We start from the raw sequence: 15,789 nt of genomic DNA, 5'->3' as shown, positions 1-15,789 counted from the left end.
ATAATGTATGTCCCTCCTGCCAATATATTTATGTGGTTGTTTAGGAATGGAATGGATGTATATAGCGCTTTTCATGTCACCTAAAGCGCTTCACACAATAGAGATTTGGACTTCATTCCCTTCACAGTTTGTGTTTGACACATTCACATTTTCAAAAGTTCATTCCTTTTAGATTAACTGTGTAATTAGCTTTTGATCCAGGTATTACTTCTAAAAATAAATGGATGCACTGCCCATTCAGTGTTGAGCAGTATCTGAGTGACCTTTCTAATGCTTTGGCTATTTCATACACTTGGGACTCCTGAAAATATTGCATTTGCTTTTAACAGGGATGGTAGTTACATTTAGCAAGACGTGTGTACTGGCTGGTGTTTGCTCCATTTTTTGCAGAAGAGGTTGTTTGTAAACTATGAAATGTTAAACTTAAAATAAAACTGTTGCACCAATTGGCTGTGCGATGATATTGTGTTGTATGTAGTTTAAGGAAAACACCCATCCAGTTTTGTGTACAATCTCTGAGAAAGGTGAATGCGCAGACCAGAGCAGTAGTAGAATATTATTATTTTTGTCATTTTCACATTTTTGAAATTTGACAGGATTATCTGAAGGCACTCCAGCCTAAATACTCAGTTCATCAGTAAAACTAATCAAAATCAGCAGAAATACTGAAGTATCAGTGGTGGCAGCCAAACAAAAAGCATATAGTAACTGAATATATACAGTATTTAGCCTATATATTATTTATCTATATTATTTATGTATCCTTTAGGCTGTTCAACCAGGAAAGACCCGCTGAGATCAAGAATCTCATTTCCAGGGGAGTCCTGGCTCCAAAGGGGCAGGGGTGGGAAGTACAGTAGTTACTGTGCTTAAGTAGATTTTTCAGGTATCTGTTTACTTGCGTATATTTATTTTCCTGGCGACTTTTTACTTTTACTCATTACTTTTAAACACAAGAATCTGTACTTTCTACTCCTTATTTTCTTTTTCTTTCCTCCGACGCAGCCGCGCGCGCCCGTCTCGTCAGCGCGCGTGCCAAAGGGCATGTCGGTAACGCACGGCCTCGCCGCCTCGCGGGAGCATCCGCTGAAATAAACATGTAGATTTCAGACACAGACAGACACAGGGACCAGCGTAGGCTCAACGCGGGAGATGGACGTCCTCGTGCTCCTACTGCGGTGCAGGTACAGTCAGCATGAACGTCATATTGATCCTTCCGGCGCGGTCCTTCTGTAGCCTAATGTAGTGAGATCAGCTGCTTTGGTCCAAACAGCTGTTTACCCCAAACAGCAGAAATAGAGACAAATCTGCTGGTCTCTTCTGTAAATATGAATCAAGCTGCTTCACAAATATAGGCCGGTGCCGATATCAGAGATTTTGGGGCACTTTTATTTGTATTAGGCGCAGCTCAGGGCTTAATTTGATCACCCGAATTCCCCATCTCTCAGTTTTTCAGGGTAACTATTTTGGAGGATCCGGAGGTTGTCCCAGCAAGTGTCCCTTGAGGCTCAATGTCTCATTTACAAGAGAGACTTTCAAACACTTCAACAGCTACATTGGCATGTTTTAATCATTAAAAAATAAATAAATAAATAGAATAGAATAGCGTTTTTTAAAGCATTGGCTACACCCGGACAAAGGCAGGAAAAACAACAACACATGCAACCCCAACCCACTTGCTGCAGTTATGGTTTAAGTCAAAATTATTAAATTATAAATAAGAGCCTAATGTAATGACATTTCTCCTTGGATAATGTTTTTAAATGGACTGTTTTTACTCTACATTTTTGTACTTTTTCTTGTGTATGAAATATAGAGAGGGTTATCATTCTGCATACCAGGCTATACTTTTACCGGAGTATTTTTTACTCTACTCTCTTTTTTACTATAGCCTACTTTGTAAGTATCAAGTGACATCTCTGCACATGGGAACAACATACAATTAAAACAATTACAACAGCATTAACACAACAATTATAACTTAGCCAACTTAAAAACAAGAGCGTTCACAAGGAGTTCAAGGGTCATAAGGCTGTCCACTCACAAAGCCTTCTGTGCCTCAGTGCAAAGCAGCACAAAGCCTTCTTACCCCCAATTTGCCTTAACAAGTCAAAATATCCTTAGACATGAACTAGTAAGCAACACGCATTTGACCTGACATTTAGTAAATTAAAAAAATATTCAGGCAGGACACCATGAAAGAGCTTTGTGTATAAAGAATAATAATGAGTGGATTCTGTTGCCACATGCTGATATATACCAGTAACATTTATAGTGTTGAAATCAAATGATGATGTGTGCTATCGACACTTGGATTTAAAGGAATAGGCCACGGTTTTAACATACTGAGATGTTCTTACCTGAGCTTAGAGGTAAGGTAAGAACAGTGGACTGCATTAAACAGTCCACTGTGGGCTGAAACTCTTGAAGATGTGGATGAAAACCTCACAACAGAGGATCCAGGTGAAGATTCAGAGCTCAAAGAACTCTCGGACATGGATGACTTCTTTGACATCTATGAAGACTCTTTCGAAAGTCCAAAGGAGCCTTCATGCCCTGATGACATTTGCTCTGAGGGCCACCAAAACCTGGATGAGAGCCAAGATCCAGCCCCAGAAAATCAAATTGAGTCCAAAATCCTACATGATCCCAGAGAAGATCTGTGTGACGAAGACTCAAAACACACAGTCCCAGAGTTCACGGAAGCTCCTGAGACTTTGGAGAACTTTGTGCTCGTGTCATGGTGAAGAAACTCCTCAAGAATCGGCCGGCCCACCTGAGGTCCTACCATGACAAGCTGGTGGATCTGCTGGTGAAGGCCGCCCTGGACCACTTCAAAGTCCCTGAAGGAGTCCACCTCAAACCGGAAAACGTGCAGGAGCTGGGCAAGGCCACCGCCCGGGACCTGATGTACGAGTACGGAGGTTCCCTGGAGGTTCTGCTCGCTGCCATGGGAACGAAGACCTTGGAGTTCCAGGAGGAACTCTACTATTTCATTTAATTTGGTTTGGTTCGTCTCTGCTGAGGCTTTCTTTATTATTAGTTTAGTGTAGTGTAGTTTTTCTTTTAGTTCTAGTTTCTTTGGTTACATTAATTTTTGTCAGATCCAGGGATCTTAAGTTACTGACTTGGGGGAGACTTAACCCTGTGTTCTCTGAGTTTTGACACTTTATAATCAACCTTAACCTTATTTTTTATTTTTATTTTGGCGACGTGAAAAACAGGAAGTGACCTCCCTCTCTCCTGGTGCAGCTGAATTGTTTGCCTTTTTCAGTGAATTGTTTGCCTTTTTCAGCGAGCCACGTTGTTTTTCTGGATACTTTTGTACGTCTTTACCGTGTTTTTGTGGAGGTTTGGTGGATTTGTTTACTCTGAGAGTCCAAAATGGTCCTGAAGAAAGCAGCTTTTTGAAGGTAAACAAACTGCTAGCTTATCAGCTAAACCCATTTGAGATCTACAAACATCTTCTTCTGAGACACTGAACAGTGAAGAGGCACCAAGAGCCCCCACACCTGCAGCACGGAGGAGGCGTCACAAGAGGAGCTACAGGAAACAACAAAAGGGACCAACGAGGAGATGGTGATAGACTGTGGAGGGAGCTGTGCAGGAGGAAGAGGAAGGACGAGGTGGAGCTGACCAGTGCAGGACACCACGCTCTGAGACGGGGACAAGCCCAGGAGGCGGTGCACCGTTTCAGATGATCAAAGGAGACAGAGGGCAGCTACAGTTTCTCCATCCTCCAAGGTCATGCGGGTGGAGTGGCTGAAGGACAACGAGATCATCGACCCGGCCGAGGACAGGAACTTCTACATCACCGTGGACACAACCTGATCATCGAGCAGGCGCGTCTGTCCGACACGGCCAACTACACCTGTGTGGCCAAGAACATCGTGGCCAAGTGCAAGAGCTCCACCGCCGTGGTCATCGTCTACGGATTTCCCATCAACCAGTGCTCCTCCTGTGACCAAAACAGTGAAGATGGCAGCCGCGACACAACGATCTTTCACCAAAGAAAAAAAAAAAGAAAAAAAAGAGTGGTGCGCACTGAATGGGTGCTGCTGCCAGATGCTCTCTCATCGTATGCAATTTCTCCATCTGTGAGATCAATAAAGTACCATCTTATCTTATCTTATCTTATCTTATCTTATTTAGCCTGAAGGAATGATGAGTTAGCACTTAATTCATCGTGAACATTCATTCATCATTCATTAGTTTAGTGGGACTAACACTTCATAAATACTTAACAATATATTTGTAAAGTATGTGGAGAACTAATCATTATTAGCTAGGCATTAACTGCATTAACTGTAGTGGTTTAGTTATTATTAGTCATACTTCACTAATAAATGATGAATGAATGCTCTTGATGAATTTAGTGTTAATTTGTCATTTATTAAGGCTGAATAAGGTGTAGGAATTATAAAGTGTTACCGTCTTCTTTATCATTTAGTTTCTTAGTTTATTTGGCTACATTTAAGTCTAGTGTAGTGTAGTATTTTATTTAGTTCCTTTGATTAAGTTCATCTCAGCAGAACCAAGGACCCTTAGTTATTTATGAACATTGAATAATTATTGCTTTATGTTTATTTACCTGATCATTCACACAATAAACAATTCATAAATGCCATTTGTGTTGTTCAGTTGATCAGTGCGACGTGGACAGCCCAACCCCGTTTACAAAGAGGTCCAGGTCCAGGTCCTGAATCCATCTACCCATCCATCATCCATCCATCCATCCATCATCCATCCATCCATCATCCATTAATTCATCCATCCATCCATCCATCCATCCATCCATCCATCCATCATCCATCCATCCATCATCCATTAATTCATCCATCCATCCATCCATCCATCCATCCATCATCCATCCATCCATCATCCATCCATCCATCATCCATCCATCCATCCATCATCCATTAATTCATCCATTAATCCATCCATCCCTTCATCCATCATCCATTAATCAATCAATCCATCCATCCATCCATCCATCCATCCATCCATCCATCCATCCATCCATCCATCATCCATCCATCCATCCATCCATCCATCCATCATCCATCCATCCATCCCTCCATCCATCCATCATCCATCCATCCATCCATCCATCATCCATCCATCCATCCCTCCATCCATCCATCCATCCATCCATCCATCATCCATCCATCCATCCATCATCCATCCATCCCTCCATCCATCCATCCATCCATCCATCCATCCATCCATCATCCATCCATCCATCCATCCATCCATCCATCCATCCATCCATCCATCCATCATCCATCCATCCATCCATCCATCCATCCATCATCCATCCATCCATCCCTCCATCCATCCATCCATCCATCCATCCATCCATCTATCCATCATCCATCCATCCATCATCCATTAATTCATCCATTAATCGATCCATCCTTTCATCCATCATCCATTAATCCATTAAAGCGGGGGTCCTAAATCTGCGGTCGTGAATCTACTGCGGTCCTGAATCTGCTGTTGCTCCAGTCTGCAGGTTCAGGTTCAGGGCTCGCGCGCACGTAGGCCACGCGCTGTTGGAGGCGTGGCCGCTGGTTTCGGGAAGTACAACAATCTCTGAAATACATAAGAATAAGCGAAGGGGAAACCATGGGGAAACACGCTCATAAGAGAAAAGACTAAAGTGATTTCCGTTTGGTAGTGTTCGCTATCATGTCGCACCGTCCAAACCGCGCTGTAAATGGGTAAGACGAGCCTATTGTTTGACATGTTTGTTGTTTTGTCGGCGATTGTAAACAACGTAAGAGAAACATGCTGTGTGATTTTAACATTAAGAAGTAACTTATTGATTTAGAAAAAATGTGGATTTGGATTTTTATTTTTCTGTTGAACATAATTATAGACACGTAAGACTTTTGATCTTGCACCGTATCAAAAAGGAAAATGTAACTACTACAAAGAAGCTGAAGAGAAGGAGCAAAAGCCGGAAGTGGTTTAACACAAATTAAGATAACAGCCTGGTTGCGTTCACAGCTTTCTCTAATGTCATGTCCTATTTTCAGTGGGAGGGCCGCAGGGCCCTATACAACTTAGTGGCAGAAACAGTTTTGAAGTAAAGGCTGTTTTGAATGTTGTGACATCTTGTGAACTCACCCTATTATTGTACATTTCACATCTGTGGGGGTTATCGACATGAATTATTCTATTGCTAAGAAAAAATGAACTACCTGTATAATGAGCAGGAACTCCTTGATCCTGTAAACACACTTACACTGTTGTCCTATGTCAAATTGTTGTTGTCTTTTATCATAGTTTAAATGTTTTCTTCTCACGCATGCCCTTATAGCCTTATAGTTTAAAGTCTTTGTAGTTTTCTATTTATCTTAATTTATATGTTTTGTGTTTCATGTTGCACAAATGACCCAAAAAATCCTAGTTGTGAACCTGTTCATAACCATGGCAAAAAAAACAATCCTGATTCTGATCATTTAAAATGTGTTTGTGTTTTCTTTAGTGATGCCAAGTTTGCAATGTTAAGAAATCTGTCATCAAAAGAGCGTCCACGGCCACTGGCTCTTTCAGATGTGGGGGAGCCTCCTCAGAGTCCAGGAGTGCACGTTTACCTGTTCTGGACTCCGGATGGGGAGCGGTACATGTCCCACACATCTGGAGATGTCACAGCAGAGGAGCTGTGCACCTCTGCTGCCAAGGCAGTAGGTGAGGGCCATCATTACAACCAGTACAATAATACCCTGTAATGTTGTTGTCCGCTTATGAGACTCATTTTTCTTCTAGGCATCAGTCCTTTGTGCTACATGCTGTATGGTCTTTATGAACCACAATCCTCCTGTTGGTACAGTCCAAACCATGTGTTCACTTTGAAGGAAAACACACATCTCGTTCTATACTACTGGATGAGGTTGGTTGCATACTGCATTTTTGATCAAGATTTGTGCAAGTGTGTGTGAGTCTGAACAACTGTTTTCTTAAAATAAGGTTTTATTTCCGGAACTGGCATGGTCAAAATGAGAAGGAGCCAAAAGTATTCCGTCATTGTCCCCGGTCTGAGACGGATCAGAAGGGTTCTCCTTTGCTTGAAGTTTCTTCGTTGGAGTACTTGTTTTGCCAGGTTTTACAGTCATATACATTATTATTATTATTATTATTATTATTATTATTATTATTATTATTATTATTATTATTATTATTATTATTATTATTATTATTATCATTATTATTATTATTATTATTTTATTATTATTTTATTATTTTATTATTATGTTGGGCTGGGCGATAAAAACGATCTGATCCTTGTAAAGATTATATTGTGATTAATGTCTGCACTTTCCCCCACACACTTTCTCCTATCGGTCTGTCTTGTCATTCTCTGAGTCAGGGATACCCCAAATTTAACCAATTAAATGTTGAAGTTTGATCTCTCAGAAGAAGCACATATTTTTGTAATTGTTGTCTTCACCTCTGTCGTCATTTCTTTGTCGTTTCAAGGCCAAGTATGAATTTGTGAATGAAGTAGTACATGTGGAAGGTATAAAGTCGGAGGAGGAGATAAGTCGCTTCAAAAATGAGAGTTTGGGAATGGCCGTTCTTCATCTTTCACATTATGCAATGCAGACAAACAAAAAACTACAAGAAACTGCAGAAAAGTATGGGTAAATGCAGCAATGATTGTGTTGAAAAATAAAAATAGAAAATGACTTGGTTTAAAACATGTTGTTGTTGTTTTGTAGGTTCCATCATTGCATACCAAAATCTTTTGCCAGACAAATTTCCAGAGACAACATTCTGACAAAATTCAGGATGAGGCGAATATTTACAAATTTTATTCAGACGTTCCAACAGCAAACTGTGGATAAAGGCAGACTTGGTGCTCAAGAAATAATGTACAAGTACATCTCAACTCTTGAACACTTGGCTCCAAACTTCGGCACAGAAATCTACATTGTGTCACGCATGGACCTACAGGAAGATGGACAGGGAAGTCTGTATCCTGAATCCAATCACGACCAAGGAGAACCAAAAGACGACTACAAAACCCCAGTCACACATGAAATAATGGTCTGTGGTGTGAAAGGCATCCAGTGGCGGAAGGTGTTCACTCAGAAAGTATGTCCTGAGTCCGACAGAAGGAACTTAAATCACTGTGCAGTTGATTTATTATCATTTGAAATATTTACTCCCAGGCTCAGTGTAACCCGTACTTGAGGAGTGATTATATGAAGACAAAACAGCCTTCCATGGAAGGGACTGGACTTTCCTCCAACACATGGACTCCATTCTGTGATTTCCCTGAAATCACTCATATAACCATCAAAGAAGATAATGTGCGCATTAGCACTGACAACCGCTGCATGGTGAGAAGTGTCCTCTTACCACTTTACGAGCCGTAAAACATCTTTTCTTGAGATGCATTAAGCCTGTTGGATATTATTGTTTTCTAATTGGCAACATTTATCCTCGAGTTTGATGATATCAATTCTCTCTTGGAGGGGTTAGAGGGTTATATAACTCTATGAGAATGTTATCGTCTTTTGAAAATGATCTTAAAGGGTTTCTCTTATTACGCAAAACCTGCCGTATTCAAGTAGTGGCTTACCACTTTTAAATTGCAATAATCATGCGTATTATTGAATCATGTTATTTAGTTCATTTGTGCTAACAGAAGTTTTTGTTTAATTTAGATTGACCCAGTATTTACATGACGTTATATATCAGTATTGAAGATGTAGCTATTACCATTTGTAGTTTACGTTTTGTTTTAGCCAAAGATGAAAGACCTCAGTGATTTGCACTTTGGGCTTTGTGTCATCTAAAACTGCGATAACAATGATTGTGCTTTGCGCTCAGACTTTAAGTGTAATGTAGACATACACTGATTTGAAAACTCCATTTAATTTTAAGCGGTTACTGCTTGTATGTTTAGATTGTTTACATGAACTCCACCCGGGAGGCTCAGTCTTTCGTCTCCCTTCTGGATGGATACTACAGACTAACTGCAGACGCCCACCACTATCTTTGTCGTGAAGTGGCACCCCCAAGGGCAGTGCTGAGTGAAGCTAATGGACTACATGGACCTATACAGTGAGTTTTCATATTATGCCGACCTCCTCTTGTACAGGTGAAGAAGTGCATTATACTAATAATGTGAGGTGTCATTGTAGAGATGAGTTTGTGCTAATGAAGCTCAAAAGAGAGGCCGTGGAGGAGGGAGTATTCCTTGTACGCTGGAGTGCTATTGACTATCATCGCCTCCTCCTAGTTGTTTTGGTCAGTCACAAACAAATGCAAATATTGATGGTTTTACATCTGTGGTTATTTACACTTTTTGTTACATAGAACGGCTCTTCGGCCAGTCACAAGCAGTTTCGGATTGAGCAAAAGGGGTCAATGTTCTGTCTTGAGGGTTGGGACAATGAATACTCCAGCATAAAAGAGCTCTCGGACAGTCTAAAAACATTTGTCCTTCAATCGGGAGAAGACAACTTTACTGTGAAGAAATGCTGCAAACCCAAGCCTCGCGGTGCGTCACTCAGTTGAATTCGGTGAATTAAGGGAGTATTCTGAATGTCTCAACTTCTGTTTTGTAGAGATATCCAATCTTCTGGTGTCAAGGAAACCCATTGAATTGGACCCTCGCTTCGCAGACCTATCTGAAGTACGATTTAACCAAATCAAGGACAAAGAAATAGTGAAGGTATTTTTTACGAGTTTTTAGATCATTGCACTGTACATTCATATAATTCACACAATTACAATTTATTTTTTTCTGTTTTGTTACTGAAATAGGAAAAACACCTTGGTCGTGGAACCAGAGCCAACATTTACTCTGGCTTCTTGGTGCCGACTAAACAAGCGAATGACAGCAATAAAATTAAAGTTGTTCTTAAGATTCTGGACGAATTACACAAAAATATTGCACTTGTAAGTTGTACTAATCATATCATCAAAATAATATATAATTGTATAATTACTGATATCTCTGTATATCTGATAACTCTCTACACCTTTTTAGGTGTTTTTTGAGACTGCAAGCTTCATGGGTCAAGTATCTCACAGACATTTGGTGTTTGTACACGGTGTAGCCGTTAAAGGATCTGAAAGTAAAAGCACTTTACATCTTATTTGTGGTTTGCCGTGTGCAGTGTACAACCAAGAAGTGTACATTTTTTCAATATGTTATAATACTGCTTTATTTTTGCATTTTAACAGACATCCTAGTTGAAGAGTATGTGGAGTTTGGACCTCTGGATGTCTTTCTTCGTAAAGAAAAGGCACATGTTTCTCCGCATTGGAAATTGATTGTTGCGAAACAACTTGCCAGTGCTCTTAGCTACCTTGTGAGTTGAAACCCTATTTACTTTTGCTTGATTCTGTAGTAATACTGTGTCTATCCTTGAATTATCTGGCAGCTTGGTTTCACAACTTATTAATTTCAGTATTCAACTTTGTTTCTGATTAAATACAGGAGACCAAGCAACTGATTCATGGAAATGTTTGTGCTAAGAATATTCTTGTTGCGAGACGAGGTTTGGAGCCTGGGACCGCTCCTGTTGTGAAGCTGAGTGATCCTGGAATCGCCCTAAATGCTCTTTCACCTCAAGGTCAGAATTACACGAAAAGTGACACATGAATTGAGGTTGTTTAAGGGCTGTGTAATGAATCAAATTCTCATCAAATCACAATCTCCACTATGGTCAATCCCACTTGTCAACATGAGGACTTATAATCAGATTACTGCCTCCTGCAACAGTTACTGCGCCAGGTTTGGAAGGGTAAAATAAAGGTTGTGCGTGTGATGTCATAACATGGCAACAAGATGGCTGTTGCCGTGATGTGCTGATTCAAAGCCCTCTGTAGATTTGTGTGTGTGTTTAATGGTAAGTGACAAAGAACCAAAAATGGAGATTGATAAAAGTGAGAATACATTTTCATTATTTTGGCCATATTGCACATCCTTTGAATGCTTCCCATGTATCTTGATGTGCGTATTCTTATTGGTATGTTTGACTCTATAGAAGTCTCGTTTCCGTTTTTAACCAATATTGTCCTATATCTTGGTGAGATTAAAAGCGCAGGAAGCTATAATCGACCTACTTCCTTTAACTTCCTGTTGTCGTAGTTAGTCCTCAATGTCCAAATAGTAAATGCTAGTAGATCGGGTTTGTGTTCTCAAATTTTCTAAATCTTGGATGCAGCACAGGGGCTAATATATCAAATGGAGGGGTACAGTTTTTAAATGTAACATTCATAACACAAAAATCCGTCATCTTGTGTATTATGCAACACTTTTACACATGCTCCCTCCTCAGGACATTGCCCTTGTAATGCCAGGAACATCTCCTGACATTATCGACAAACTTTCCATATTAATCTTATGGTTTCAAGCGACAAATTTTGCCTGATATGTGCAGCCGATTGACTTGTGGTCTGTTAAGACTGCCGCACATAATGGTGGCACTGGCTTGTTTAATACTGAGGTCAATTATGCGGATGTGAGAAATGAACGCTCTGGTAGTGATGTGTTTGTACTGATGTCCGTGATGTCCAAAAAGTATTTCTCCTGCCTGTAGACGACAAAGGCTCATCTTACCTTACATCATCTTATCTGATCACTGTCCTATCCAGAGCATTGCAGGTTTGAGTCCCCGCCATATTATTAGTAGACTGTCATTTCTCACCCCTGCTTATTTACATTGCCAGTCTTCTCCAGACAAACCTCCACAGCTGTCCAGGGCCTGCCAATTAAAGGCCAAAGCTAAAACGAAAACCCCCGTGGTTTCACAACTGTACCCACCACAGAGTTTCACAGGAGGAATATCTAGCTTTAGAAACTCTAACGTTCCTTGAAACCAGGCTTTTACTTTTTAACCTCCAGTTTGACTTTACCCAAATCTAAAAGCCTCTTAGAAAAAAGTGTAGCAACAAGAACGAGAACAAAACGACCATGAAAACGCAAAAAAAAAATCATCAAAAACTCACCCAGTAAAGCTTAAAAACAGCAACAAAAAGCAGTGAAAGTGCTGCAGAAATGTGACAAAAATTAGATAAAAAGAACGTAAAAAAAAAAGTGACGACAACAATGCAAGGAAAAAGATCCGTTATCAGTTTTTTAGGCTTTCGACGCTTTTAGATTTGGGTAAAGCTGAACTGGAGAAAATCCACTCGTTAAGGCGGGTGATAAGAGGTCAACGTCATTTTTTTTGCATGTGTAAAGTCCCCATTGATTTCCACATTGCATTGGCTTTTGGGAATTCGCACCTCGCCACTAGGTGGTGGTATTGCAGCAATGTCGGCCCCCTGCCTTTATGGTCAAATAGCTATCTTTGCACGTTGGTCCCCTGGTCCAACACTCTGCTGATTTTTTCACCTTTGTTCATTTATGCAGACAATGTTGACATTAAACACTATACCAGATTTTGTTGGATTGGCCAAGTGATTGCAGCACTTTGGATATGCCCAATAATTACAGATATTAACCATAAGACGGGTCAAAATGTCAGAAAATGGACATGTGAAAGTTTAGGCTACTATAAAATCTAATATTATATAACTATTATATAACTGCCACTTTATTCATTTCTTTTGTTATGTTGTTGCAGAGCGAGTGGAGCGCATCCCATGGATTGCCCCTGAGTGCATTGAAAGCGGGGCATCTTTTGGCACGTCTGCTGATCAGTGGAGCTTTGGGGTCACACTTCTTGAAATCTGCAATGATGGCAATATTCCAATGAGTTCCTGGAAATTGTCTGAGGTTAGCCCCAAATTACACATGTATTTGCAGGCCTAACATCATTATATGAGTGGGAATTGGATTTGTTTTTCATTTAGATTTTAAAAACTGGTTGAAATATCTGGATCATGATGTCTACAAGAAACATTTAGCTTATTTTGATGTGAACATTGTATTTGCTGACACAGGTGTTCTGATAATTTGAAGTTTTCTTGTGCAGTCTTGTCCCCTGAATTGTGATTTCTTCAAACAGAAAGAGCGATTTTACCAACAAAGAGGCTGTTTAGCTGAGCCATCCTCGGAGGAGCTGACCAAATTGATCCGGATGTGTTTAACCTACGATTCTGCAGAGAGGCCCTCCTTCAGGACTGTGCTGAGAGACCTCACTGACATCACAGGTGAGTTTATTTTTTTACAGAAGTTTTTTGTTTTTATTCAACTTTAATAGTAAACTTGATCCTCTTGATTCTATGTGAGAAGATCTGAGGAGATTTCCTCAGCCTGGACCTTGGGACGACATGGATCCGACTGAGTATTACAAACGCTACATGAAAGAGATGAGAGAACTGGGAGCGGTAGGGCATCACACATAGTGTCATAATGCTGTTTAAAATCATTTATATTTTGTTATGTAGAAGTATGATCCTAAAATGTCAGAATTTTCTTCTCAATCGGTCATATGTGACACTGATTACAGTAATACACAAAAAAAACTGAAATTCTGATCATGTTACTCAATAATCTCAATATCAGTCGCATTGTTGCTCATTTATGAATTTGGTGTTTCTGTAATAACTAAATGACAGATAAAAGCGTTTATTTGCTCATTTTGGATTTGAGCTAAAATGGAATAACTAAAGGATGAACCGTACCATAGAAAGCCTAAGCATATGTATTTATTGGCTGAAATGTTTCGTGTTACATGTATGTTTCTGTTGTGTCACTGTAGGGTCACTTTGGAAAGGTCACCCTGTATCAGTATGATCCCTCTAATGATGGGACAGGAGAGTTTGTGGCTGTAAAGTCCTTGAAACAAGATTGTGGGATTGTGCCTGACGGCTGGATGAAGGAGATTGAGACTCTGAAATCTCTTTGTCACAATAATATTGTCAAGTACAAGGGATGTTGTACTGAACTAGGTAAATGGTTGTTTTTACATTTTGCATTTCAGGAAAATAATAGTCTTTTGATATCAATTTCTTTTTTATGTCACCATTTTATTTATTTATTTAATTATTTGTTAGGGAGTGCACATTTATGAACATCTGCTCTGAAACAACAAAAACGGACGTAAACATGACGAATTACTCACATCAGTCGTCCATAGGCAGATGGCAAAAGTACAGAGTACAGCTAGTACAGCAAATTAAATGTTGAAACAGATACTTAATTGTTGTTTGCTTTAAGCCACACCTTGAGTTGAGTTTTGAATATAGGAAATGTGAGATATTCCCTGAGGGGGAGGCTGATCCAAAACTCAGACAGAACCTTTTGTTCAAAGGCAGGTCTTTTTTAAGGCACCACAGTCAGTTCTGAGGAGGCCCGTGTCCTGGCACCGACATGGGAGGAGGAACTAATGCATGGAAAACTTTGTTAACAAAACTTGCATATTTAAAATGAATTTAAACTGTTCTAAATATGAAGGACATTGGCTTTATATCAAAGACTTGTAATACAATATTCAATATGTGATAAGATCATAGAATTTTAACACAATATAGGTGCCCCGAATGTTTGCGAATTGATTTACAATTGAGAAACAAATGTAGGTTAAATTTGTCTGTATTAGATGCCCTATGTTTGTTTGTTTTGCAATTAATATGGAATTAAGGGTCAAACTTAACGTTTCAGTGTTTTTACTGGTTGTCGCAGTGCTGTAACAAGCACTGTATGATTTTGGTTGATAAATACTTTTTCTGTTAGTCAAGCTAAACAACATTTTTTTTTTCGTCACACAGGAGGACAGTTAGTACAACTGGTAATGGAGTATGTTCCTAAGGGAAGTCTGCAAAAGTATGTGCGTGAACGTAAGCTGAGTATTCCCCATTGTCTTCTCTTTGCTCAGCAAATCTGTCAGGTAAGCATATTGTACATTACATCACTGAAAAATTGTTTTCAATCTTCATTTAGAAAATGCATAAATGATTGTTACTTTCAAACAGGGTATGGCTTACTTACATTCAGAACGTTACATTCATCGTGATCTTGCTGCCCGTAATGTGTTGGTGGAAAATGACAAATTGGTAAAAATTGGAGACTTTGGTTTGTCAAAATACATCCCTGAGGGGGAAGTGTACTATCGTGTTCGTGAGGATGGAGACAGTCCAGTGTACTGGTATGTAAAAAAAATCAAAGTATTGCACTGTGAAAATATAAAGCATAATAATGGCACTTTTTTGTACATAGGTATGCTATTGAGTGCCTGAAGGAGGGCAAATTTTCTTTTGAATCTGATGTCTGGTCCTTTGGCGTTACCTTATATGAAATACTGACTCGCTGTGACCCTCGTCAAAGTCCCCCGACAGTAAGTATCTCACTGTATACCATAATGGTGTACCATCTATTCTAATCCCAAAATCCCACTTTTTATGTTCCTTTTAAGAAATATCATGAAATGAATGGGGCAGAGAATCCACCACTGACAATGATGGGACTCATACACTTGTTGGAGAAACAGAAGAGACTGCCTTGCCCCAGAGACTGTCCAAATGAGGTAAATATACCAAAAATCTGTTTTCTATTTGTAGAATTACAAGTTGAAAACTCCACATTTTATGCACACCAGGTGAGGACTATTATGAATGAATGCTGGGCCGCGGAGTGCTCTGATCGACATAGCTTTTCTTCACTTGTTGAACGATTTGAGGCTATTCGTCAAACATTCTGGCAGCCCACAAACGGCTTTTCTCTTGCTCAGATTTGCTAAGTCTTTGAATCATCAGATTTTTATGTCTATATGTTTTTAATTTTTGTTTTTGATACTTCATAATCAAACCTAGTTTTAAATGTTACAAACAATATATTTGCATTATGGGAAGAGTCATACGAGAGGTGCAAAAAAC

General features: G+C 39.7%; 1 protein-coding gene across 3 annotated transcripts; it reads left to right on the top strand.

Moving 5' to 3' along the window:
- Positions 1-1,067: 1,067 nt before the first annotated feature.
- Positions 1,068-15,668, top strand: tyk2 (tyrosine kinase 2). 3 transcript variants are annotated; one of them, XM_079564247.1, is made up of 24 exons: positions 1,068-1,184; positions 6,494-6,696; positions 6,775-6,898; positions 6,976-7,108; positions 7,486-7,649; positions 7,728-8,103; positions 8,181-8,351; positions 8,921-9,078; positions 9,159-9,264; positions 9,334-9,517; positions 9,585-9,691; positions 9,784-9,918; positions 10,010-10,097; positions 10,207-10,334; positions 10,463-10,598; positions 12,597-12,748; positions 12,981-13,125; positions 13,208-13,302; positions 13,677-13,866; positions 14,686-14,804; positions 14,890-15,062; positions 15,134-15,251; positions 15,330-15,440; positions 15,513-15,668. In XM_079564247.1, exons 1-24 carry the CDS (start codon positions 1,153-1,155, stop codon positions 15,651-15,653), a joined length of 3,489 nt encoding a protein of 1,162 aa, XP_079420373.1. In that variant the 5' UTR covers positions 1,068-1,152; the 3' UTR covers positions 15,654-15,668. The 3 variants fall into 3 exon arrangements, with proteins under 3 accessions (XP_079420373.1, XP_079420374.1, XP_079420372.1); XM_079564248.1 differs by lacking the exon at positions 1,068-1,184 and adding an exon at positions 5,567-5,723 and having other exon boundaries at positions 7,486-7,643; XM_079564246.1 differs by lacking the exon at positions 1,068-1,184 and adding an exon at positions 5,567-5,723.
- The last annotated feature ends 121 nt before the right edge of the window (positions 15,669-15,789 follow it).

This window comes from Gobius niger (assembly GCF_951799975.1).
Source record: "Gobius niger genome assembly, chromosome: 10".
In the NCBI taxonomy this organism is placed as follows: Eukaryota; Metazoa; Chordata; class Actinopteri; order Gobiiformes; family Gobiidae; genus Gobius; species Gobius niger.
Note: the sequence above shows the minus strand (reverse complement) of the source record. Positions and strands in the feature narration are given on the sequence as shown.